The 26,664-nt window shown below is 60.0% G+C and overlaps 1 protein-coding gene across 2 annotated transcripts in view; it reads right to left on the reverse strand.

Annotated features, from left to right (window-relative positions):
• The window catches only part of COL5A1 (collagen type V alpha 1 chain), a 144,272-nt gene that overhangs the window by 24,975 nt on the left and 92,633 nt on the right, over positions 1-26,664 (reverse strand). For both annotated transcript variants that reach the window (XM_068981840.1, XM_068981831.1), the window contains exons 29-48: positions 26,609-26,662; positions 24,486-24,593; positions 23,859-23,912; positions 21,589-21,642; positions 18,240-18,284; positions 18,065-18,118; positions 17,063-17,107; positions 16,511-16,564; positions 15,502-15,555; positions 12,640-12,693; positions 11,988-12,095; positions 9,904-9,993; positions 9,759-9,812; positions 8,415-8,522; positions 5,953-6,060; positions 4,945-4,998; positions 3,678-3,731; positions 3,474-3,581; positions 748-801; positions 544-651 (exon numbers count right to left, since the gene is read on the reverse strand). In XM_068981840.1, coding sequence (XP_068837941.1) covers positions 544-651; positions 748-801; positions 3,474-3,581; positions 3,678-3,731; positions 4,945-4,998; positions 5,953-6,060; positions 8,415-8,522; positions 9,759-9,812; positions 9,904-9,993; positions 11,988-12,095; positions 12,640-12,693; positions 15,502-15,555; positions 16,511-16,564; positions 17,063-17,107; positions 18,065-18,118; positions 18,240-18,284; positions 21,589-21,642; positions 23,859-23,912; positions 24,486-24,593; positions 26,609-26,662 — 1,422 coding nt within the window. The remainder of the gene's footprint in view (positions 1-543; positions 652-747; positions 802-3,473; positions 3,582-3,677; positions 3,732-4,944; positions 4,999-5,952; positions 6,061-8,414; positions 8,523-9,758; positions 9,813-9,903; positions 9,994-11,987; positions 12,096-12,639; positions 12,694-15,501; positions 15,556-16,510; positions 16,565-17,062; positions 17,108-18,064; positions 18,119-18,239; positions 18,285-21,588; positions 21,643-23,858; positions 23,913-24,485; positions 24,594-26,608; positions 26,663-26,664) is intronic.

Consider the following 26,664-nt stretch of genomic DNA (forward strand, 5'->3'; position numbering starts at 1 on the left):
TACATACACCCAATGGGCTCAGGCGTCATCTCCAGGGCCCGCCACATGCACACATCCACGTGTAAAGCATGTACACGTGTGCACGCACATACCCCCAGTGTGCTCAGGCGTCATCTCCAGGGCCTGCCACACGCATGCGTGTAAGTTATGTACATGTGTATGTACGCACATACACCCAATGTGTTCAGACACCTCCAGGGCCCAGGCCCCGGCATGAACCAGATCAGACGACGAGGACCCGGGGCCGTGAGATGGCAGGACTTGAGGGAAACGGGAGCTGAGACAGGAGCAGCTTCACACATCAAGGACAGACGACCACGGCTGTCGGAGCCGACCTCGGAGCGGGGGCGGCGGCCTTTGCTGGGGGTCGCATTGTGTGAAGTCCGGCCCAGGCTGCCCTGGGTGGGGGGCGGGGCTCCCAGGCCCACCGCCCGCTCTTCCAGGTTTCGAGATGCGTGTCCAGTAGTGCATCTGCGTGTCTCTACACACACGTTCACACGCATGCACGCTCACACGCCAGCACAGTCACAGGCCATGCGTCACCTTCTCTCCCACGGCTCCAGGGTTGCCTATTCCACCGGGGGGTCCTTGTGGCCCGTCTGCACCTGGAGCTCCGGAGGGTCCTCGGGGGCCGGGGGGACCTGGCGGGCCCTGGAGAAGGGGAGCCGTTGAGCCCAGAGCAAAGGCAGGCCTCCCCCCAAACGCCAGCTCTGCCACAGCCCGCACCCCACGAGCGGCCCCACTCACCATCTGACCCACGTCACCCGTCTCGCCCTTCTCTCCAGGAGGTCCCGGCAGACCCTGAGAACAGGAGGTCGTCAGACACTCAGCCGGTGGGCACGGCTCCAGCGCCCCCCGCAACCTCCGCTGCCTCCCAGCTGAGCGCCCCAAAAGCCTCGGGGATGCGCATCTCAGCTACGCATGAGGACGGCTCTGAGATCCCGTCTCAGAACTAGCCCGAGGAGAGAGTTGGAGAAGTGGGCAAGGATTTATGGACACGGTGCTTATTGCGAGTGTCCCATAAGACAATAAAGCCTAATGAGCCACCAGCAGGGAGCTGCCGGAATCAATTATGTCACCACCATATGCTGGGACACAAGGCAGTGACTAAGAGTCATGTTTTTGAAAATAAATAAGAGGTGACACGTTCAAAGAATATTTAATGGCATCTGACGTGACTTGTACTGTAACCGGAAACCGAAAGCCTGGTCGGAACGCTCTATGCATACAATATGACTCAGATATTGTGAAAACCAGATAGAAGGATGCCCGTGCTTGTGTGTGTCTGTGTGTGTGTGTTGTGCACGGGCGTTTCGAAGGTGTGTTTGCCCATGCACTCAGAAGCCAGTCTGGTTCTGTTTTCTGATAATCTATCAGTAGTTTCATATCTATCTTCACGACCCGGATAATCATGATGGTGTGATCACTCATCTAGAGTCAGACATCCTGGAGTGTGAAGTCAAGTGGGCCTTAGAAAGCATCACTACAGACAAAGCTAGTGGAGGTGATGGAATTCCAGTGGAGCTGTTTCAAATCCTAAAAGATGATGCTGTGAAAGTGCTGCACTCAATATGCCAGCAAATTTGGAAAACTCAGCAGTGGCCACAGGACTGGAAAAGGTCAGTTTTCATTCCAATCCCAAAGAAAGGTAATGCCAAAGAATGCTCAAACTACCACACAATTGCACTCATCTCACACGCTAGTAAAGCAATGCTCAAAATTCTCCAAGCCAAGCTTCAGCAATACGTGAACCGTGAACTTCCTGATGTTCAAGCTGCTTTTAGAAAAGGCAGAGGAACCAGAGATCAAATTGCCAACATCCACTGGATCATGGAAAAAGCAAGAGAGTTCCAGAAACACATCTATTTCTGCTTTATTGACTATGCCAAAGCCTTTGACTGTGTGGATCACAATAAACTGTGGAAAATTCTGAAAGAGATGGGAATACCAGACCACCTGACCTACCTCTTGAGAAATCTGTATGCAGGTCAGGAAGCAACAGTTAGAACTGGACATGGAACAACAGACTGGTTCCAAATAGGAAAAGGAGTACGTCAAGGCTGTATATTATCACCCTGCTTATTTAACTTCTATGCAGAGTACATCATGAGAAACGTGGGCTGGAAGAAACACACGCTGGAATCAAGATTGCCGGGAGAAATCTCAATAACCTCAGATATGCAGATGACACCACCCTTATGGCAGAAGGTGAAGAGGAACTAAAAAGCCTCTTGATGAGAGTGAAAGCGGAGAGTGAAAAAGTTGGCTTAAAGCTCAACATTCAGAAAACAAAGATCATGGCATCCAGTCCCATCACTTCATGGGAAATAGATGGGGAAACAGTGGAAACAGTGTCAGACTATTTTTTGGGGGGCTCCAAAATCACTGCAGATGGTGACTGCAGCTGTGAAATTAAAAGAGGCTTACTCCTTGGAAGGAAAGTTATGACCAACCTAGATAGCATATTCAAAAGCAGAGACATTACTTTGCTGACTAAGCTCCATCTAGTCAAGGCTATGGTTTTTCCTGTGGTCATGTATGGATGTGAGAGTTGGACTGTGAAGAAAGCTGAGTGCCGAAGAATGGATGCTTTTGAACTGTGGTGTTGGAGAAGACTCTTGAGAGTCCCTTGGACTACAGGGAGATCCAACCAGTCCATTCTGAGGGAGATCAACCCTGGGATTTCTTTGGAGGGAATGATGCTAAAGCTGAAACTCCAGTACTTTGGCCACCTCATGCGAAGAGTTGACTCATTGGAAAATACTCTGATGCTGGGAGGGATTGGGGGCAGGAGGAGAAGGGGACGACAGAGGATGAGATGGCTGGATGGCATCTGACTCAATAGATGTGAGTCTGAGTGAACTTCGGGACTTGGTAATGGACAGGGAGGCCTGGTGTGCTGCGATTCATGGGGTTGCAAAGAGTCGGACACGACTGAGCGACTGAACTGATCAGTAGTTTCCAACATCTTCTACAATGAGCAGGAAAACAAATGTCACGGGGTACGAGGAGCGAAGCTGGGAATGTCTGGATTTCTGTGAATCCAAAGCGCTTCAGGTGTGTGGAGGAGGCCCTGCGGCTCTCCTTAGTAGCCCCTTTTTAAAAAAATTTTATTAGACTGTAGTTGCTTTGCAACGGCACGTTGGAGTCGACTGTACACAAAGCGAGTCGGCTCTGTGGACACACAGCCCCTCTTGTTTTGACTTCCTTCCCCTTTAGGTCATACAGAGCTTCGAGCAGGGTTCTGAGTTATGCACTAGGCTCTTGCTAGTTGCCTGTCTTACACACGGCGTGGATGGGGTATATACGTCAAGGAGGGAGGGACAGGAGGGGAGGGCAGGGCTGTGAGGGCCGGGGGGCACAGCACAGATGGAGGGAGGGAGGGAGGGACGGTGGGGGCAGGGCTGTGAGGGCCGGGGGGCACAGCACAGATGTGGGGAATCGACCCAGCTACGTCCCAGCTCCGCTGTTACCTGCAGCCCCACAGGGCCTGGGGGCCCGGGGAAGCCTCTCGGACCTTCGTCGCCTTTCTGCCCAAAGAGGCCCTGCTGGCCCCGAGGTCCCGGCTCGCCATCGGCTCCCTGCAGGGAGATGGAGGAGCGTGCTGAGGACCAGAAGTGGACCACAGTAGCCCAAGGGGTCGGCGTCTCCGAGGGCCGTTAACTGTGGATACTCACGGAGGGGCCTGGCTGTCCGATGGGGCCTTGAGGTCCTGTAGGCCCTGGTGGACCCTGTGGGGAAGAGACAGAGGTGGTGGCTCCTGAGTGGCTGCTGAGGCCACTTGGCGTGGGGGCTGGCGGCCCAGCTCACCCGGGCCCCGCCCACACGGGGCCCACCCGGGCCAGGCTGCAGCTCTGGAAGGCGAGAGGCCCGGGGTCCAGCCCTGAGCGTGTGCGGTCGGGGGTGGCCAGAGGGCCCTGTGCACCACCTCAGCCCCATCACACACCCATGATACGGGCCGTGGAGACCCCGTTCAGACCTGAGGTCAGGGGGCTCCCGCACGGCTGAGCGAGGGCCTGACTCCGAAGGCCACACCTGGTGCTCACTGCCGCCCCCAGGGCACCCCCAAGCACGTTCCACTGTCAGCCCCGGGAGCGTGGGGGAGAGGCCGCAGTGTGCGGGGAGCCTGCCCTGCCCCGGGCCGGCGCTGGGGGCACACAGGGCCCTGCCCACCCGGGACACACACGCCGGCGAAGAAGCCCGCGCTGCAGGCCTCCTTCCGCGGCCCCGGGAGCAGCTGCAGCCCCACGACAGCGCTCGTGCAAGAACGCACTAGTATTTCTCAGCAGAATTTTGTTTCAAGGAAAATTAAGAGGCATTTGGTCAGGATGCTGCTGCTGCTGGAATGTCCCGCAGCCCTCAGTGCTGAGGGGCAGTGACTACGTCCGTGGGACCCAAATCTTCAAGGATAAACATGCTCCGTTTGCTTAATTTCACAAAACCTGCGAGGGCTTTCTGCTCATCGGGTAATAAGGGATTCACTCACAGACGTGCGTCACTCACACGTCTAACACACACCTGTGCATGCCCACACGTGTGTGCCCGGGCACACACACGTGTGCCCGGGCACACACACGGTTTCACCGGGGGAGGGGGCGGAAAGCCCATCACCCGGCTCGCATCAGTCATGGGTGTGAGTGCTGGCATCTCCTTGTTGGTGCTGAGTCGCTCAGTCGTGCCTGACTCTGTGACCACACGGACTGTTGCCCACCAGGCTCCTCCGTCCATGGGATTCTCCAGGCAAGACGACGGGAGTGGGTGCCTGTCCCCTCCTCCAGGGGGTCTTCCCGACCCAGGGATCAAACCTGTGGCTCCTGCTGCACGTCCTGCACTGCAGGCGATGCTTTACCACTGAGCCGCCAGGGAAGGCCGGTCACCTTGTAAGCATGGCTGCACCGAGCCGAGCGCGTGGCCCTGAGCCGTGGCTGCGCCGGGGCCCCTCACCTGCTCGCCTTTGTCTCCCTTGCTCCCCTTCTGTCCTGGCTCTCCAATCTCTCCCTGCGGGAAAACGGGAAAGACCCGTCAGACGGCCCAGTGGCCGCTTGCACGTTCCCTGCTCCCCGCGATTAATTTTTCTTAGAGAGTGAGAACCATGTCCTCTCCAGGGGGACCTCTAACTTTCCTAAGATGAAACATTTCCATATATTAATTTGATTTCCTCTTTAATAAGAAAGCTGGAAGAGATAAGACCTTGATTTTATGCTTTGCAGGATTGTAGTAGATTTGAAAGTGTGGCAAAAAATCATAATGGAAATATTTACTTCGTCAAATCAGATGACAGGACAGTGTAATAAAGACAACTCAATTACTATGCCTCCGGAACTATTAAAAGCCCTCAGTGTTTCTGCTGTGCCGGGCCGTCTCCCACCCCAAGAGGCCGGGAATCAACACTGCAGAGGTGATAAAGTCGGAAATGTCACCGGAGGGTTCTCACAAATGGGAAGCTAAACCAGAGAGCTGAATTCCTCTGATTTCATTAAACAGAAGACACAAAGCTACAGTGACAGCATCAGATTATAAAGCATATTCCTAACGAAAGGGGGCCTTGATGGTTCAAGTGGAGACATTTAAAAATAGAAACTGAGTAAAACCTCATTAAACTCAGCTCCACAGGTTTGGAATCTGGAGTGATTTAGAGTACTTGTCCTTGCTCTGGCTGCTGCAGCAGGTGTCTTTGATGACATCAAAACTACACAAGAAGGAGGCACTGTCTGAGTCCCCTCAAATGTGTCAGAGATCTCATTCGTTACCGCTATCTGGGAGCTATTCCAAAATCATCCACTAATGCCAAGAACACCGGCTGCACAGCACGGGGTCCCTGTCACCAGAGCCCCTACAGTGCCTGCATCCCTCGGTTTGAAAGGACCCCCGTCCAGTCCCGACCTGCAGGCGTGGGCCAGGCTGGGCCAAGCAGGGCTCCAAGACAGGGCGGGGGCTTCTCCAAATTCTTACCTTGTCTCCGTCTTCTCCAGGGGGGCCCACAGGGCCAGCGGGACCGGGGAGCCCCACGGGGCCCTGGAGACCATCTCGGCCAGCAGGGCCTTGTGGACCCTTCTCGCCCTAGAGAGGAGAGGGGACCACTGTCCAAAGGCAGCTCCATCGCGGGAGCATCCCGCCAGCAGCTCGTCCTCCGGCCAGAGGCCCACAGGCGGGAAGCGGGCGGTTCCCGGGGAGGGCCCATCCCCCACGTCCTAACGGGTCTGCCAGATGCGCCGGGGCGTCCCGAGGCCAGTCCTGTGCCACCGTGCCCCGTGCCCCTCCGTGGTTGACCCTCGCCCATCCTGGGAAGGGCTACTCTCTCCCAGATGGGGAACGGAGGCTCACTCGTCCAGTGGAGCCGGATCCAAACCAGGGCAACCCAATGCCCAGGCCTATGTGCACGATGGCCCACGTCAGCGGCCAGGACGTCTGAGCTCCGCCTCTGGCCAACTTGCTCACTCTCCCGATTTTCGACTAATACCACCCCCCATGCCCCCCGAGCAGGATCACAAACACCTGCACACACATGCACACAGACATACGTTTGCGCGCGCACACACACACACGCACGTGTATGCACACATTCGCACGCACGCACATAGCACATGCAAGTGCACACACACGTAAACATGCACACACATGCACACACGCATACATGTACACACGCACACATGCACACGCACGCACACACGTGCACCCACACATGTGTGTGCACGCACGTGCAACCACATACACACATGCACACACGGGCACACACATGCACACGCACATGCGCGCACACACACACCCATCTTCCTTTCCTCACAGTTTTGGTTCACTTTCCTAATCGCCCCTTGGTTATCCCAAACGATCCTTACTGAGTTCTTGCTCTATTTTGCCAGCCATGTGCTACCCCGTGAGCAGCCGGTACCTTCTCACCCAAACCAGGATCCCCGTCTCCCGACAGAGCCAGGAATGGAAGCAGGAGGGGACGCGGACGGGAAAGTGAGTGGCCTCACAGTCGCTGGCGGGCCTCGCCGTGCCCGCCCTCCTCCTGCACCCCCTTCCCTGTCCTGCCACACATTCACGCCCTGCTCCTCGACTGAGAGCCCCTGGAAAGGCTCTTCCTCAGTTAAGCCAGAACATGCCCAGGCAGCCCGTGGCCCGGGTGGAATCTTCCTGCCGACACGACACCTGACGTTTCTTGGCCTTTTCTCCTCACGACTGTGCTGGGACCGTGACGAGCTTTTCGCGGACGGTGCCACCCTGGGAGGTTTCTGCTCAAGCCCCGACTCTTGAAACAGCGAGCCCAGGCCATGTCTACCCGGCTCGTGTGCTGTGTGGACCCCACCCGCACTGAGCATGCAGAGGAGGGGGGCTCAGGCAGAGCCCAGGGGGATCTGGGTCCTGCAGGCCTTGGGGGATGGACTGGACACCTCAGAACTGCCGATGGCCCGCTGGACAGGTCGGCCATGCGCCACGTGCCCAGCGTGGTTCCCGTGTGGACTTCTCGCTGGGAAGGCAGCCAGGGCCCTCTTTCTACCCCTGAGCCGTGGGAAACCCATGAGGAAACCACCCTCTCTAACAGAAATCAATCCTCAATGTCTTGACTCGATGGGACATCATCCAGGCAGCCCGTCCCCCTGGAACTCAGACTTCTGTGGCATTCGCCATTCAGAGAGGACCTCTGAGCTGGACTCTGTCTCCATGGTGAATGAGTGTGAGGGCAGGTGGGCATTTAAACAATCATGACGCACGCATCAAATGTGACTGGGGTGACGGTTCATCTGGGCAGGAAGGGGCGTGTGGGGAGACACTGGGGGAGAGAGGCTGGCAGTCAGCTTCCCAGGGCACGTCTGACCAGATACGAAGGGTCTCTAACCCCCTTCATGGAAGGTGAGACTCCACACCAGCCCCCACCTGAGCTCTCACAAAGCCTCCGGCGGGGGCAGCCACGCCAGGGCACGTCAGGTGTGGAGCGGCGGCTGCTGGGCGTCCGGGAAGAGGCTGCTTATCTTCCCACCAGGCGGCCTGTCCCTTTCCTTTTCCACACCTGCCCCCAGACCAACACAGCAAGCGCCATCCCAAATATCCACCTTTCCGCCACACTCCCCCAGGCCGGGGTGGGGGCCCTATCCTCTTGGGGCCCCCAGAGCCTGGACCGGGCCTAAGGCCACGTTTGGACAGTCTCCACACGCCCCCACCCCCGGGCCTGGCCTGCATGTCCCAGGTCACAGGCGCACAGGCCTGACCAGCGAGCCTGGCCCGGATATCCCCTGAGCACCCCTCCAGCTCAGACCACTCTGGGGAAGCATCTGGCCGCCCTTGGACCTCAACCGTGACAGCCAGGCACACATCGCAAACTTCACCACCCACCCCCCTCCCACAGACCCCAGGGAGACGCCCAGGGAGCGCAGCACACAGCAGGGACCCAGCTCCTCCGGGGCAGTACTTACAGGGGCGCCTTTCTCCCCAGCCGGCCCAGGGGGCCCCTGGGGCCCAGGCCTCCCTGGAATTCCAATGGGCCCGGCGGCACCAGCAGGACCTCTCTCCCCTGGAGATCCCTGGGCGAGGCAAGAAAGTGGTTTATTTCAAAGGCTCTCCAACTGCGTGGGTACGACTTCCTGAAGCCCCACCCCACCATACCATGCACCCCCTCACTCCCCAGGGCCCGAGTGAGCACAGACTATCGGGTCTAGAGCTTGAGGCTGTTTCTGAGCCCCTCCCATGATTCCAAGTCCCCGCAGAGCGTCTGAGGACACCTCTTCCCTAAGTCCTGGCCCAGAGTGACCTCTTCTGGGACCCTGGCACCTACTGGGCCCTGTGGGCTCTGCCTGCACCCGGGGTGCTCATTGGCCGCCCGGCTCCTCCACGCTGTCCGCTCTATGGGGGAGGCTCTGGCCCCGGGCCAGGACTGACAGGTGGGCACCTGGACTAATTCTAGGGGTCAGCACTGAGGACCCCGGTTCCCCGGGAGGCATCCTGTTCCCAGCCTTTATCAGAAGGAAGAAGACTTTTCACCTCACTTCCACCTGACTTCCCCATCGTCATCTCTCTCAAATGGCCCCTAACTCAGGGGGAAGGGGGTGTTGTTTCACGGTCCCCCTGAACCCCAGCCAGGGGCCAGGGCTGCTCCTGAAGCCCCCACCTGAGCAGATGAGTGGGGGCTGTCGGGTGGGCCCTGTTTTACGGGGGAAGTGAAGCAGATGTCACTTTCCCGTAAAGAGTCAGACAAGAGCGGGGTCTCTGGGCACAGCCTCACGTGGCCCCTGAGTCCCCCAGACCATAGCCCGGGGTCTCGAAGGTCTGAATCTCTAGGGCTCGTGTAGCTGAATCTCACGGTTGGGAGGGACCCACTTAAAAAAACAGACAGCACAGCTCTGGGGGCCGGGCCTCCTGCCTGTGCTGGGTCACTTCTGCCCTGAGCGGCCTTGGGCGTGTGGACGGCCCGGCTCGAGGCCCTGGAGCTGCGTGTGCCCGTGTGGGCTGTGCCAGGCCTGGACCCACGCTGAGCACCTCCACAGGCTCGAGGGGCCCACTCAGGCCTCGTCCACTCCCAGCCCTCCAAGTTCCCTCACACAGCACGGCCCCTCCCCGGGCCTTCCTCACTGGCTGGCAGCTCAGGCACGCTGGCCACACTCATCCCGAGCCCACCTCTTCCTCCACAGCCTTCCCAGGACCCCCGGGGGACCGCCAGAGCCGGTGTGCGTGCTCCCCAGCCCTCGGGACACCTGCCCTCCTGCAGAGCAGGCCTGGAGGGAGAGGGTGGGAGAGGCTTTGCGGTGGGCCAGTACACTCACCGCGGGGCCTGGCGGGCCGGGGGGGCCTTCACTGCCTTTCAGTCCAAGCGCCCCCTGCAAAACAACAAGGTGTGAGAGGGGGCCGCGGGGAGAAGCCTCCCCATGGGGGTCGTCCAACCCATCCCCCTGCAGACCCCTCACTCACCACTGGACCAGGAAGTCCTCGGTCTCCAGGGAAGCCTCGCAGCCCGGGGGGACCGTCTTTCCCAGGAAGGCCGGCGGGGCCTGGGTCTCCCTGGAATCAGGGCCACAGGTCAGCTTCGGGCGACACCCGTGGCCCAGGGGGACGGGGAGTGGGTGGGGCCTGGTCTTCTAGATCCACTGGGGACTGGGCTGGAGGGGGCTTCCCAGGCTTCACAGCTTTAAAAGGGACCTCTGGGTCTTGACTTGCTTCACTGGTTGATGGGTCTGGGTGCTGGAGCTCACGCCTGGGAGCCTGTGTGGCCTGCTGGCCCTGTGAAGCCTGGGCTTCCCAGGCTTCACAGCTTTAAAAGGGACCTCTGGGTCTTGACTTGCTTCACTGGTTGATGGGTCTGGGTGCTGGAGCTCACGCCTGGGAGCCTGTGTGGCCTGCTGGCCCTGTGAAGCCTGGGCTTCCCAGGCTTCACAGCTTTAAAAGGGACCTCTGGGTCTTGACTTGCTTCACTGGTTGATGGGTCTGGGTGCTGGAGCTCACGCCTGGGAGCCTGTGTGGCCTGCTGGCCCTGTGAAGCCTGGGCTTCCCAGGCTTCACAGCTTTAAAAGGGACCTCTGGGTCTTGACTTGCTTCACTGGTTGATGGGTCTGGGTGCTGGAGCTCACGCCTGGGAGCCTGTGTGGCCTGCTGGCCCCGCGTGTGGCGTGGGAACCGACTCTGTCTGGGACTCCAACCATGATTCGTGGAGTCCTGCTCCCTGCCACATCCTTCAGGGCCACGGCGGCCCAAGCAGGGGCTGAGGGCCCTCGCGCCTGTCCTTCCCGTGAACCTGGGGATCCTCGTAAAACTGGTTCAGGTGAAGAACTCCGTGGCCAAAGCACTGGAAGCTTTGCCTGAAATGGACTCGCCGCTCAAGATATTCGTCTCGAGCCTGAACCACGTTTTCTCTGTCTGACCATGTACCTTCCCTGGAATTCACTAAGGACGTCTTCTAGGACTTTCTCTGGGGTCCCACATGGGAGAGTAGGGGCGTCCTTTCCAAACTCAGGCAGCTCTCTTTATGGCTAAATGGCTGTCTCTATGTTACACACACACACACACACACACGTGCGTATGTACCTACTCCATCATGTATGCCTGCATACGTACACATGCGTGTGTGTGACCTTTTCACCCTTGGATTACTCTTCAAGTTTACTTTCCTGTATGTGGTCACGCAAAGGGCTGGAGAACTTATCTCTCCTGAGTCCCTCACTGAAAAGCTGAAAGAAGAGGGCTGTTCGTTTTTATGCAAAAACAGGAAGTTACGACCAGCAGCTTGGGGAGCCCAGTCTGCGGATGGGTTTTTTTATTATTTTCTCTTTCACTGATGCTTCCGAATTGTGGTGCTGGAGAGGACTCTTGAGAGTCTCTCGGACCGCAAGGAGATCAAACGAGTCAATCCTAAAGGAAATCAACCCTGAATATTCATTGGGAGGATGATGCTGAAGCTAAAACTCCAATTCTTTGGCCTGATGCAAAGAACCGACTCATTGGAAAAGACCCTGATGCTGGTCAAGATTGAAGGCACAGGGAGAAGGGGGTGGCAGAGGATGAGATGGTTAGGTAGCATCACCAACTCAATGGACATGAGTCTGCGAAGATTTTGAGAGGTAGTGGAGGACAGGGAAGCCTGGCGGGCTGCAGCCCCTGGAGCTGTGAGTCGTCGGACACGACAGCGACGGAACGACAACTTTCATGCCTTAACGTGGAGAGTTTTTTAAAGGGTCACTTTCCACTAACTTCAGTTTAGACACATGAAGCGTCAGAGTTATGTCCGTTTCTGGGAATGGGTGGGCGGCCACTCCGGGTGCCCCCGGGGAAGAGGTGGTCCGCAGCCCCCCATCCTCTCTGTCCGGGCAGCTGGTCAGCTCAGGCCCTCCCTCAAAGTGAGCGGAGAGGAGCTGAGCCCCTGGTCTGAGCGGGTGCACCGGCATGAAGAGCAGCTGCTTGAGAGTCACCCATTCATCAGAGAAAAGCAACAGAAGGACAGAGACCAAGGGCCGAAACCATCCCTGGGGAAGTCCGCCGGGACAGAGGTCCCAGCCACTCACCTTCGTCCCTTCTTTCCCGGCCAGGCCCGGGAGCCCCTGTTCACCGGGGGGGCCCGGGGGCCCAGGGTGGCCACGCTCGCCCATGGGACCAGTTTCCCCAGTGGGACCCTGCGGGGAAAAAGCATGTCAGCCAGCAAACATGTTCCAGGGACATGCAAGAAAGTAACCTTCTCTGCCTCAGTCTAAGGACAGCCTCGTCACAGAGGCGAAGGGCCACTGTGAGCCCACCAAACCGTCACCTTCCTTTGAAGGTCTCCTTCTGGTAAAAACCCAGAAAGAGCAAAGCACACTGGGGGTGCTGTTCACCAGCCACTGCCTGGGCCCCACTGTGGTCCTGCGTGTCGTCTCCGATGAAGCCCGCGGGGCCTGCGTTTCCTGGCCCTCGGGGGGAAGCCCCGTGCCGGGAAGGGTCGGGGCGCACCCTCGTTTCCTGGGTCAGTATCTTATTTACCGCCACGTCAGGCGACCGCGTCACGCGATCACTCCCCATCTCTGCACCTGCGCCCCTGAACCCGCGTTCTAGGCCTTATGACGCCCCCTGGCTGCACCCGCACCGGAGGATGCAGGGATCTTCTGCCCTGAGCGTGACCGTGTCTCCCGAGTGGGCGGGGACCCGGGATGCCCAGGGATGCCAGCGGGGGCTGCGTCTCACCTGAGGGCCGACCACACCCGGAGGGCCTGGAGGGCCGGTCTTGCCTTGGAAACCCTGCGAAGAGAGAGTCAGCCTGCTGAGACGGCTGAAGCGGCGGACAGAGGGTCACCCCCAGCCCTCACCCCACCCCCAAACAGTGGATGTCCGGGACCTCATTTAAAAGGGCCATTTCTCTTGTTCCACTTTGCATGAATTTAGGAAGGTCAGGAAACCAGGCAGGTTTGTTTCACTAGCTGCTTCCATCACCCCGCCCTGCACTGAGAAATATGCTCGATAACCGTTCATCTTCCTCACATCACTAAGCGTCCGCTTTCTGAGCAGACGCGGTGTCCCAGCCACTGGAAACTGGACTCAGGAGCCACCTCTGGGCTGCAGCTCATTAGTGACTTTGCGGGGACTGTCCTGCTGGTGTCGCCAAGGCCCCCGGGGCTGGAAGGCGGTTTTATACGGCACTGATTGAAATCCGGACGCTGCGGGGACCTGCCATTTCTACAGTGTGGCAGCTGGGAGGTATTCTTAGCTCAACTCAACAGGAATCGCTTGTTTCTGCTCCGCTCGCTGGCACAGACCCGGCCGCCTGTCTGCTCTGCACACGCTCTCCCCCAGAGGCGAAGCTGACGGCAGAGCCCCGCGGGTTTCATTTCCGGCACATCCACGGAGCTTGGCACGTGCGGACAAGATGCCATCTGCAGGCGCCACGTGACGCCGGGGGAGACGCGCAGATGCTGCGCCCGGGAGGCTTTCAGTGGAAACTCTACAGCGTCCGGAGAGGGAAGCGGCTCGTTTAAGGCTGCAGCGAGAGCCGCGGGGCCAGCTGCCCATGGGGCTGACGGGCAAGGACCTCTGACCCAGCGCACGACAACCAGTGAGCGTGCAGCTGAGGGACACCTGATGCTCAGCCGCTGGACCATGCAGACCCAGAGCAGAGGCAGCTTCACGGCAGAGTCTGGGAGGGCTCCCTCTTCAGGCCCAGCCGAGCTGCACGCATCGGACTGACACGGCCATAGCCGAGGCAGCATTCCCTGCAGGCGACCTTTGTGTGCCCAGTCGTGTCCAACTCTTGGTGACCCCATGGACTGTAGCCCACCAGTCTCCTCTGTCCATGGAATTTTCCAGAAAGAGTACTGGAGTGGGTAGCCATTTCCTACTCTGGGGGATCTTCCTCACCCAGAGATCGAACGTGCATCTCTCGTGCCTCCCACCTCGGCAGGTGGATTCTTTACCACCGAGCCAGCTGTGAAGCCCCCATAAGGCCAGCAGCCTTTACAGGGTCAGAACAAGGCATGCTGGACAGATCGAAGGCATCGCCCCTGCTCGGGGGGCTGGGCAGCAGTGCCCACGCGCAGGTAAGGAGGGCCTGCCGCGTGGTCCGCTGGGGGGACGCCCACGCCGGCTGAGGCCAGGGTCCGTCTCCAGCCCCTTGTGACGAGCGGGCTCCGGGCTTGCGTTTAGGAGGCGCCACAACCTCTTGTGTCTCCAGCTCTCTAACGAAAGCACAGGTCATCACCCTGAGGAGGACCTCTCTGCAGGGCGTCTGGACTGACCCCAGAGGACGCGCCACCCCAGGCGGGCCCAGATGGGGGTGCCCCTGAGTCTCTGGGGGCAGCCAGGCATGGTGGGGAGGCAGGAAGAACCTGCCCTACTTTGCCAGCAAAACAAGCGGCCTAATCACTCGGCCAGCCTCTTCCCAGAACGAGGCAGAGGTGAAAGCTTACACCAGGAGATGAGAAACCTTCCGTCTGGTCTGCTCAGGAAAGCATTAGAGAAAAACCTGCAAAGCTGAGGGCGTTTTAATTTTTCTCCATAAACAAAAGAGTGACGTAAACTCTTTATCAGCCACTGAGCACCAGGACGGCAGATGCAGGGGACTCTTCATCACCACGGGCCAAAAAGGGGTGTTTTTAAGTGGCACCAAGAACATGGTAAGTGTGCTGTTAAGGATCACACTTCTCGAGGGGATGGCTCCTCCTGGGAGAGTCCGTCAGAGATCTCTGACCACACGGATGCTGGACTCAGACACAAGGGGGCCTTCCCGTGGGCCAGCCTCCACCACTACGGCGGCCAGGAGGTCACCAGGTGCTGCGAACCCCAGCTGTCCAGAGCGGGGAGCCCCAAGGTCACAGGTGTGCCCATCCCCTTCCCAGGGACAGGCCTGGGGGGGACACGCATGAAGCTCGGTCGAATCCCCCGTGGCTCCCGGGACCAGGAAGTGACCCCAGTGCTTTTTCTAGAACTAAGAAACGTGGGCGCCCATTGAGTCCAGCTGTCGAAGATTGTCACGAGCACAGCTACAGGTCAGGGCAAGGCCAAGCTGAGCCTGTGACAGCAGAGACGCTGGCCCTGAGCACAGCCAAGGGCCCAGACTCCAACCTGCACGGCCGCCTGTCCCCCTTCCTGGAAAGGGGGCTTGGGGGAAGCCTTCTGGCTCCCTGCCATCCCCCCGAGGCCAGAGGGCCCGGACAGACAGGGCTGGGGGTGGCATAAAGCGGGACAAGCTGGAGACAGAGGGCCTTCCCAAGAGTGTCCAGCTCAGATGCACGCGGTGTGTGCTTGGCTGCGCTCCGACCCTCCCGGGGGAGGCGGGGCCGCTCCTCCAGGTCTCACTGGCGTCACGATGGTTGCACGTGTGACCCTGGGCCAGGCTGGCCAGGCCGGCTTGAAGCCGACACCTGCCCTCACACACAGAGGCCAAGGGGCTGCTCGGAGGCCGTGGAGCTCCCTCCAGACGGGGCGCATCCCGCGGCCACAGGAGCCGGCCGGCCCCCAGGGGGCTTCCTGAGGCTGAGCCTCAGCGCTGCCCAAGCCGACCAGCAGCAAAGGTCAGGGGCAGCGGCTGCATCCCCCGGCGCTGCCCACACTCACCGTCTCGCCTCGCTGTCCAGGGTGTCCCGGGAGCCCGTCCTTGCCTGGGGGCCCCTGCAGAAAGCAAAGGAGGGAAGCTTCATCTCGTTCCAAGACACACACACCTTCAGGACTTTGTGCCACCCCAGAGGACAAGAGCTAACATTTCATTTCCAAGGTGATAACGGCAAAGTCACATCGACAAGCACTGCCGGGAGCCTGGGTCTGGGCACCGCCCCCTCGAACCCTTACATCCAGCCTGAGGGCCACTGCTGCCTCCAACGGGGAGAAGCCGAGCAGCCCCCGAGGCCCGGCCGCAGGAGGCACTGGGCCCAGGTCCCTGTGGGGCAGAAGTCGAGCTCCTTCCTAACCCCCGCGCCCACACGCGTCCCGATAGGCAGCAGCTCCCGCGACGAGGGGCTTTTCCTTCTCAGAGGAAACACACTGTTCTCTGCTGCGAGCTGAGCTGTGCCCCTCCCCAACACCACCAGGAAAAACAGGCTGAGGTCCTAACCGCCTGAAGCTGCGACCCTGGCCTCATTTGGGAACAGGGTCTCTGCAGACGGGATCAGGTCAAGGTGAGGTCTGGCTGGGTTAGGCTGGGCCCTCATCCAGGGTAGAGACAGAATATGAGACAGAGGAGGAGAGAGGAGAAGGCCAGGTGAAGATGCAGGCGGAGGGGGGCTGGGGGTCCACGAGCCCAGGGGGGCTGGGGGCTGGGAGAGGCCTCCCGGGCAGAAATCGGGCCCCGGCCCCGGGAGTTCGGGAGAGAACACGTTTCTGTGGTTTTAAGGGGCTGGGCTTGCGGCCATTTGTCGTGAGAGCGCTACCACCCTGACCCAGGGCCGACTGGACAGTCATGATGGTCTGATGTCAGAGGGGTCCGTGTGCCCCAAACTGCACCCCCAGCCAGAGCTCCTGGGCTGGCCCCCCTCCCCTGAGCCTGCTGCCTGGAGGCCGGAGCCGTGGGGAAGGACCAGTGTCTCCGGGACACCCTGGGCCGGCCCCACAGGGAACATGCGGTACTCACCGGGGGGCCCTTTGGTCCAGGGAACCCCGTGGGTCCTTGTGGTCCGTTGGGTCCCTGGGGACAGACAAGAGCCAGTATGAGGACAGGCATCTCCCCAGCACGTGGGCCCGGCAGCCCCACCATCGGACCTCTGAGCACAGGCACGGCCACCCTGCCCCCCACGACTTTCGAGAAGCTCTCCTTGCCCCCCACGACTTTCGAGAAGCTCTTTGCAGCCCTGCTGTCGTGAAAAGGAAGTCCCGTCGCACAAGAAGGCCCCTCGGGGCAGCATGGGGCCCAGGCCTCGATTGCCTGACATCTCAGCCACCCCCCACCCCAAGCCCCAAGGCCAGGGCCAAGCAGATGGGGTCATCACCTCCAACCAACAACAAAGACTTTACTCCCGGGGAAGGCCACCCCAGAGCCACTCTGGATTTTAGGAACCACCCTCCTTCGCCAGAGTCGAAGGCTGGCTGCCCTGCCCACCCAGGAAGCAATGCTGGGGGCCGCTGAGGGAAGGCAGCTCCCCTGCGATGCTCCTGGGGGTGTTCCTGGACGCGTCCAGGTGCTTACCCGTTCACCGGGAGGGCCAGCCGGGCCATCGCCTCCAGAGTTGCCCTGGGCAGGCAGGGAAAGAGCAAGAAAAGCTTAGTATTACTATTCCTGTCGTAACTATTTTTGATGAAAAGACCCTGGCCCATGATGTCATCACAGGTGCAGAATCGCCTAGCGCCCCTGTGCCCTCTGGAGTCACCCCGCCTCTGCACGGAGCAGAGCACACTAGCCTCGGGCGGTCCTCGCCTCTGCACACACACCCGGCACAGAGCCAGCCTCGCCGGGGCTGAGACGCTCCCAGGAGAACGTGCTGCGGTGCTGGGACAAAGGCCAGGCTCCCCCCAGGGGCCAAAGCTCACGAGAAGACGGGACGCAGGCTGCGTCCCAGGGCCCACCCAGGAGCCCGCAGCAGCTGAGCGTGCAGTCAGCCTCTGGGGGCGCGACTGGGCCCAGAGCTCATCACAGAGGGACTCGGGCAGCCCCCAGCCCGCTCTGCCCCTGCCTGGCTCGCCACCTCCACCAGCCGCGGGTCCATCTCCTTAGCAGCAAAGTGCGCTGGAATCACGCCCTGCACAGGGCAGGAGAGGACGGGCCTGCTTCCTGGCCGACGTCTGCTTCTACGCTGACTGGGGGAGTTGGTGTCAAGGCCTCAGGGTGGGAGACGAGGCCTTAGAGGTGGGCCTGGACTCTCACAGGGGCGGAAAGAACTTTCTTTAGAGACCTGGCAAGATGTCTCTTCCAAAGCCCTCTCAAAGAAAAGAAACGAGGCCTCCCCATCAGAGCTGGGGGACACTGGTCCAAAGCCTGGATGGGCCTGACCTCCACACTGCGGTGGCCCCAGGTGGCCTCTGTGATTTGACCTCACCTAACTCAACCAGCTCCTTCTTAAATACCCCCAAGAAATCTCCTTTCATTCTTTTATTTTTACAGTGGAGAAGGCCGTGGGGCCCCCTCTGTGGGGGTGGACAGCACCAAGAACTCGGGGTCAGGCCGGGGCCACAGAGGACACCACACACGCACCTTGGGGCCAGGCTTCCCGGTGATGCCCCGCGGGCCTCTTTCACCTCGTGGGCCCTGGACAAACAGAAGAGAAGACAGGTGGGCCCCAACCCTGCGCGCGCTATGCCTTCATCCCCACTCCCACCAGGCAGGCGCCCCACCACCCGCGCCCAGTCTGGAGGCCGCCCAGGGTTACCGTCGGGCCTCGCTGCCCTCGCGGTCCCGGCTTCCCAGGGGTGCCCTGCAATCAGAGAAGGGTGTCAGTCAGTCACGCAGCACGCCTGCCACTGCGTGGGTGATGCAGAGACCACTGGAAGTCAAGCTAGAAAGGCCCGCCCCCTCATCTTGGCTTTAAAGGGAGACGTCTCAGGGTGGCAGGACGCACCTCTCGGGCAACGCACCCAGCCTCACGCGTCTGCACGAGGGCCTTCTGAAACCCAGCTCCCTCTGCCGCCCGAGGGATGTTCACCGCGCTTCTCTGGTTTCCTCCCCTCAAAACATCCACTCCCCGCCCCTTCCCTCCCCCACCCAACCTTCCCTCCTCATCTCACAGCATTGGAGGTGGGGAGGCATCATCACTACAAGAGGAGAAAGTCAACCCCTTTCAGACATAATTTACTTCCGCTACAGTTAAGGATATTAGCCATTAAATTTTCAACAGGCTCTGCAGACAAACAAACTTGCAATTTAATATATGAATCATATATCCAGGAGTCATTCGCTTCTCTTCTAATAGAATTTAGACTCCTCTCCATTGTCCTGCATTTTCCAAACCACGGAAAACAAATGCCCTGCAATTTTTTTCCCCAAAGCAAAGACGTGACCGCGGTAAGTGCAGTTTGCCTGCGGCGTGCGCGAGTAACGGGCTGGTCGCGGCCCTGCATCTCCACTGCCTCTCCATTCATCTTCCGGAGTTGTTTTTCTTTCCCGCTTTCTAACGACAAAGCCCAAGATGGATCTGCATTGCTAAGGACCACCTAATACATTTCCTCTCACCATCTTTCACTCATTTGCTGCCAGAATCAAAACTGCTTTCCAGAGCCTCCCGTTTTGAAAGGAATTTAATAAAACCGTTTATGATGATGAGGTAATTATGAAGCTTTTAACAATGCACGCTGGTCTCGCTGCTTTCATTAGGCGGCAGTATCTCTTGGCTTCAAATAAATATTTGCCGACGAGAATTAATGAAACATCTGCTTTCTTCAACTGATGGGCTCCCGCCAGCGAGACACTGAGCCTCACCCCTGGGTGACTTCCTGGCGTCTGTGGGTGAGTCCAGCTGGCACGTCAGCTCATGCCAAGCCTCCATCCACAGCACGACCTGGATCACAGTTCTGATCTTGCAGCCTGACCAGCTCTCGGTTCCAACCTAAGCAAACTGCCCAGCCTCAGCCTCGGAGTCCGTCGGCCTCCCAGGTGGCACCAGCCTTACCAGGTTGGTTTGCTCGTAGACGGAGCCAGAGCCTGCATCCTGGCGGCGGAGGCCGCTGGACAGAAGATGCCCCACCCACGGCCCCCTCAGCAAGCCCCCCGTGAGCGCCTGTCAGCGTGGCTTTGCAGGGGAGGCAGGGGCCCTCCCAGAACTGGCCTCACTAGAGTCGAGACGCCCTAAGCTGGTGATGGAAGCTTCGGGCTGCAGGTGGTGGTGCTAAGGGGCTGGCTCTTCCCAAGCCGGTCCGGCGGGGACCCTGCCTGGGCCCGGGGTGCAGGCCAGCGGTAGGGACAAGCCATCGATGGTCACGTGACAGCCAGCTGTACGTGGACCTCCCGGCCAGCAGTCCGCCGGCCCAGTCAGCCCCTCCAGAGAGGCCAGGACGAGGTGGACGGAAGACCTGCCGGCTCTCAGGCAGCCCACACACGGGGGCATACGCATGTCAGCACACACGCCACCTGTCACGCCCAGCAGCCCAGCCCTCAGACGCATCTGCATAAGTCCCAAAGTAGACGGTTTCCTCGAGGTGTCCAGGCTTCAGGTCCCGGGAACCAAGTCGGGCTCTCAGACCAGGAGCGAGTCCCTGGTCCCAGGCCTCTCTGCTTTCCAACCACCCATTCGCAGTGATGACCGCGGTGACCCGCGTGCCGATGCCCTGGAACAACGGCCTGTGGGGGCCGGGGGCATCCAGGCACCTGCCCGGCCTTCTCAGCTTGGGGGTGGAGTGGCTGAGGGGTGGAAGAAGGGAGCAGGGCTTGGAGCAGAGTGCCAGTCCCGGGGCCACAGCCAGGCCTCCTCGGCGTCCCCAGCCCGGCTCCTCCATGCAAAGGGGTGGTGGTCACATCACAGGCCTCCAGTAGCCGTCACGGCCCCTCCTGGGGATTCTCTCGGCAACGTGGTATGGAAGGCCCTGTTCTCCAGCACCAGGCTGCCTGCTCTGCGGCTCTGAGGTTCCTCTGCTTTTACAGACCCTGGGCTACTCCTTTCCACGAGTGACCGCCTTTCCCCAAGACGCTAGTCAGGCCGTCCCCACCGGGAAGAACGAGACAGACAGGTAGGCAGGTGGGTGATAGACACACGGACAGATGTCAGTGCAGACACAGACACGGGCGCGACACAGATAGCAACACCCAGGTGCATAGCAAGGACACAGTACACACGTGATACGAACACGCAGATACAGACAGACGTGCACACGCGGCTAGACACCGATTCACCCAGACAGACCGTGGCCCCTGTGTTGCGCGGTCAGCCTGCCCTCAGGAAGCCCCGTCCTCTCTTCCTGAATCTGGCAAACACGGCCATCTACGTGGGTTGCAGACGGCTTTAGGTCTTCCCCCGTGCTTTCCAGAGATCGCACTGTCTCAGCTCAAAGACAGTAACGGTCATTGGAGTGAGCACTTAACGGGGGCAGCCCGTCCGTCTGGGCAGGGAGGACCCGCCCAGGCCTGCTCTGCACACCCAGACGCCTGTGGACAAGCAGCTCAGCGTCCGAAGGCCCAAGCGGACCTTTTGATCCCATTCAGCCAGGAGCAGTGCTCAGGATGCCTCGTGTGACGCCGCTAAGGGCAGTTCCCGCTGGAGGGCCTGGGCCGGGGAGGTTGGGGGGACGGCCCCACAGTCTGGGCCCTTAGATCACCTTCACACTCCATGACAATGGAGGGAAACCAGGCCCGCTGCCCTCCGGAAGGTGTCCAGTGACGGCGGCAGCCCAGGAAGAGGACGGGCGCGCCTGGACCCTGGACGAGGGGCTCCCTGAGACGTCAGCACAGAGCAAGGGCCTCTCCCCGCCTTTTAAAATGAGTCACTTGGGCTGCAAGAGGAGAGTCTGGGTTTCGCCAGTGACCCGAGAGCTGCTGCGATCGTGGCGAGTGTGAGAAAGCGCTGTCCTCCTCACGCCTCCCCCTCTGGCCGGCTGCCTGATCTACCGCACTCCCGCCCGGCCCAGCGATCCGAGAGCCGCCAGTGCGCAGTGTAAAGACTTAAGGTCAGCTGTTCCGGAAAGCAGTTCTGGCAGCAAAGTGGGTGAGAAATAAACGGTGTGCTGGAGAACAGACTCGCTAACACCGAGGCAGCAGACAAGCTGCCTGGGCAGAGACCAGGCGGTCCTTACCCTGCCGCCCTTTTCTCCGTTGGCGCCAGGAAATCCAGGAAATCCGATAGAACCCTGGAAGAGAGTTCACGAGGGAAGAAGCGTCAGAGACTGGCCAGGGACGAGCTGTGTGCTGGGCCAGCTGAGGACGAGCCTGCCGGAGTCCTCAGCCCCGGGTCAGACTCCCCACCCACCCCGACTCGCCACCCAGCCACCCACCGTCCACCACGCCCCCATCCACCCCCCGTCCATCCATCCACCCATTTACCCATATACCACCTACCCACCCCTCATCCACCCACCGTCACCCATCCATCCACCCCCACCCCCCCACCCCCCACCCCCCACCATCCATCCATCCATCCATCTACCCACCCCCCACCCCCCCATCCACCCCTCATCCACTGACCGTCCATCCATCCACCCATCCATCCACCCCCCACCCCCCACCCCCCATCCCCCATCCATCCATCTACCCACCCCCCACCCCCCATCCATCCACCCACCATTCACCCATATACCACCTACCCACCTCCATCCACCCATCCACCATCCATTCATCCACCCACCCTCCACCCCCCATCCATCCACCCACCATTCACCCGTATACCACCTACCCACCCACCACCCACCTACTCAGTATTTCCTGAGCATCTCACAGACTCCAAATATGAAAATCAGAACTGAATCTTAACCATGCTTCCCCTTCCTCCCTCTCTCCACACCCTCCTCTCACACACCCATGTCTGCAAAACACCGGTGTTGGGGAAGAAAAGCGCGTGAGCCACCAAGACTGGCTGGGGGTGGCGTGTGACTCTCACACTTGTGACATTTGTTTTTGCACCTTGTTGTCATGTTGTATCTTCTCACAACACCTCTAAATAAAGCGCGGCAGCTCATAAAGTCAAAACTGAATGCAAATTTAAGCACCAAGCACGGCGTCGCAGGGCTCTTTCAATTCTGGAACTTCGCAAGGTGCACACGGGCAGGTAAGCACTTAAGAGCTTTGGCTGAATAAACATCCAAACACCTACTATGTGAGCTCCCGGCGACACTGTCTAAAACATGTGCTGAGTCCGTCTCTACTCTCCACTGGACTTAAAATCCTGACCTGAATGTGCACTTAGCCCAGGACAAGTTTACCGATGTTGCCTCTGCCAAGGGGCTCAGCTTGGCCAACCCACCCGTGTGCCTGCCTGCTGATTCAAAGAGAAGGCTGGACCGAGCTTTGTGGCGGGAAAACCAGGGATGCTGGCTTCACAGCTCTCAGCTCAGGAGCGGGATCACCACCCCAGGACCGTCCAAACTTCAAGCAGCTTCAAGGTTCTCCTTCTGCCTTTATGAAAAGCTGCCTGAACTTGATCTATACCCCCCCACCTCGCCTCTCCCAAACTCCTCCTCTCTTTCCCTTCACCCCCGCCAAATGGACACGCATTTCAGGAGAGAAAACGTGTCCATCAGGGTCTCTTCATACAAGTACAGCGGCTGGCACTGCAGTCAGTGGGCACATCGCTAACAGACATGAAGCGAAACTATTTCATGGCAGATGATTTCCCCCAGAGGGGCGGCTGTGGGCTCACCCGCCAAGAGGGGAAGGTTGCCCATCCCCAGGGAGGACTGCCGTGGACACTGTCATCAGCCTCATGGGAACATCTAGGGCTGCAGTCCAGCCCGCGGGCCCTGCCTCTGCTAACAAGGAGGGCGTCCAGAGGCTTGAAGCCGGAGGAGGGCAGGACGCAGACACCTACCCGACAGATCCGTGAGTTATCTTTTGCTGTTAATTACATCTCTAGTGCAGGCAGCTGGCAATTTTTTAAGGAAGAACCATGAATAATAAAAGGTGAGACAGGAAAAATGGTTTAAGTGATTTGCAAAGCCTCAAGGAGCTGTTTCACATAACATAAAGCATGATTTCCTCTAAAAGTTTTCATCTTTCTTTTACGCTCAGTTACGAGCAAATAACCTCTGAATTTCCAAGGAGAATTAACTCTGCGGGAGGTACACAGCTCTGGGTGTGGAGAAACCGGTACACAAAGTCCCTGAGAGGCCAGAGGGGCTAAGGACTCGGAGGTGCAGCTCAGGGTCTGCCTCTCTGAAAGGCTCACCTAACTCTCCCAGGCCCTCCTTCTCACTCAGCCAAGTCACCGCAGAAGGCTGAGTGGGGCAGACCCGGGACACGGCCACCGTGACCTTCTGCTTTGTCGTAGCAGCTACGCAGGGCGGGGCGGGGGGGTGATAGTGTGCAGGCTGGGGAGACGCCAGCGGTCAGACCTCACCAGGTTGTACGTTACCTTTGGCCCCTGTCTTCCTGGGTAGCCTGGCAGTCCTGGGACTCCAAGTTTGCCCTGCGGAGAGAAAGAGGTACGTCACGAGCCGGCCGGCCCTGCTTGGAACAGAGAGGAAGCCGGAGTGTGTCGGCAGGGGACCTGGAGCAGGGTGCGGACTCCACGGCCTTCAGAGAGGGCCTGCCTTTCCTCCCCGGCATCCCTCCCTGGTTTGCAGCAAGGCCCCTCGAGCAGGAATGGACACCCCTGCTGAAGCCAATGGGTGGAGGCTGATGCCCCATGTACAGGAAAAGTGCTCTCTGTCTGTGGCGTTTTGCTCAATCCTTCTGTCGAAGTGTCCCAGCCTTGGGGCCGGACAGGGCGGGGTGTTTGGGCTACTGGTGAGCTGGTTCCTGTGCAGGGGCTGGGGAAGGGGGTGCGGGAGCAAGACGAGGGGGGCGGCCCCTCAGGTTTAAGAGCAGCTGTCAGGAGCCCCTGCTCCCAGCCCTGAGCTTCGGGAGCGCCCCCAGGAGCGGGTGCGGTGGCCCAGCAGGCCGGCACCCTGTCAGGATGTACACCGGCCCCGCTGGGGCTCTGCCTGCCGGACCCGCCGCCTGGATGCCCCAGGCCTTCGGGAAGGCCCGCGTCACGTACCTTCTCCCCAGGGGGTCCCAGAGGACCGGGGTCGCCGTTCGGACCGCCTCGTCCCTTGGGACCTTCGGGACCGTCCTCCCCTCTGGGACCAGGTGGGCCGATCTCCCCCTGCAGGTAAGAAGGAGGGGGTGAGGGCGTCGCCCACAGACTGCAGTCCACGGGGGTCCCCCCACCGTCGGAGCGAGGGGGGGTGGCAAGAGTCGCTGGCCTGGCTCAAGCAGACCCAGCCCTGTCCCAGCCCCGGGAGACCGCGGCGCCCACTCTCAGGCCCATGGCCCCATCTTCCCAGCGGCCTTCGGTCAAGCACCTCCTGGCTGAACTAGGAGCTCTGACCTGCTATTTCCCCATCGGGCAGGGGGTGGATGGTGGGGCAGCCGCCTTCTCTTCCCAAAGCCCTGGGAAGTCCCGGAATGGCCCAGGAGATCAGTCGGACTGCAGCCTGAGGGTCAGCACCCACGGGAGACCCACAGGCTGTGTCCAGAGACAGAAGGGCAAAATGCCACCTCACCGGCTCTGCCAGGTACAGGCGGGGAGGCCTGAGTCACCAGGAAGGGGGCCTTGGGAGCCGAGCAAGGGCGGCAGCGGGGGCCCAGCCTGGCCGCGGAGTGTCCGCCTGGCCTTGCTGTCTGCGTGGGCCCTCCTCTGATCCCCGATGTCCAGGAGCAGCTGTGGGACAGCTGTGCAAACCCCCCTTACAAACGTGCGTTGCGGGAATAAAGCCAGCTAACAGCTCTCTCGTTCCTTGGCTCCAAGCTCTGCAGGACGAGGACGCGCTGTCCCTAAGAAGCACTTTGCTCACTCAACCCGAGAATCCTTCCCGTGTTTACTGAGCCCTCAGGAAATTAGGAAATGCCAAGTGTCGGCAGAAATGCCTCTCCGGGAGAAATTACGATGGAAGAGGCCCCCTCCTGGCCCCCCGTCCATCCTCAGCCAGAGGCGAGCCCAAGGCACGGAGTGACTGGGGGATGGCTTGGGAAAATGTGTGCCTCATGTTGCTGGAAAAGAAGATTAAGGGGGCTTTCACCAGCCAGACAGCGAGAGGCCCCTCAGATGTGGGGAGCCATCACCGTAGAGAAAATTCTAGAAGGGCTGTCTTTGGCAGCAATGTCACTGGGACAGGACTGAGATATGAACACCTCTCTTTTCTTTCCCTCCTTCTAATGGAGGCCCGGATCCCATCTGCCTGTCCAGCACGGGACAAAGCACCGAGCCACAGGCCCTCTGGTTCTGGCGGGGTTCTGGAGTGGCACCCACGGACCCGATCTGTGGGGGACAATCCGGGCGGCCGGCCACATGGCAGCCTCATTCCCATGGATGACATCCGTCCAGGTGTGGATACAGCTGCTGCCTCGGCGGGCCCTCCGGGACTTACTGGGAGTTCTCCAGAGTGTCCCCACAGCCGCAGGCAGCTGGCCCGCCAGCCCAACCTCCGCCCCAGCATCACCTGGGTCACCCTCCTTTCCATGGAGACTCTGCCACTGGTTTCTGTGGGCACCAGCAGTGTGACACACCCCAGCCTGCTCCCGTGGAGCTGAGGCAAGATATTCACTAAAAACCAGCCAGGCTGTTGCAGCCTCGGACAGTCCGGCCCAAGGTCCAGAACACAGGGGCTGCTGTCGGGGGTCCGGAGAGCAGCTGAAGAGGTGGTTAGGGGCCCAGATGCTGGTCAGGGAGCCCAGGCCCCGGTTGGGGTGCGGCCCTGCTGGGGATCCCCAGCAGCCTCTGGCAGGACGCGACCCTCGCTGGTGAGCTGGGCCACTTCTGCAACCCCTTCTCCCTCCCGGACGCCTGTCGCACTTCACGATCCAGAAGCATCGCTCTGCAAACCAGGGCGGCTGCTGCTCAGACGCCTGGTCACGCCCGATGCTTTGTGACCCTGTGGACTGCAGCACGGGCCGGGGTACTGGCCAGCAAGGAAAAGTCCCCACTGACCCCCTGATGGATACGGGGCAGAGGGGCCAGGTGACCCCGCAGGCGGGGCTGGGACCAGGTGTCAGCTGCCGCAGCTCCAGGCTGAAAGCTGGGGAGGAGCTGGCTGCTGCTGGTGGCCAGGAGCCTCCACGGAGGCCTCAGCTCTGTCCTGAGAGGCTGCCCTGCGGCCCCTCCCTGCCCCCAACACTCACCCGATCGCCCTTGATGCCCATGTCTCCTTTGAAGCCCGGGAAGCCGTCTTCACCCT

Source organism: Capricornis sumatraensis, chromosome 1 (assembly GCF_032405125.1).
Source record: "Capricornis sumatraensis isolate serow.1 chromosome 1, serow.2, whole genome shotgun sequence".
Classification (NCBI taxonomy): domain Eukaryota; kingdom Metazoa; phylum Chordata; class Mammalia; order Artiodactyla; family Bovidae; genus Capricornis; species Capricornis sumatraensis.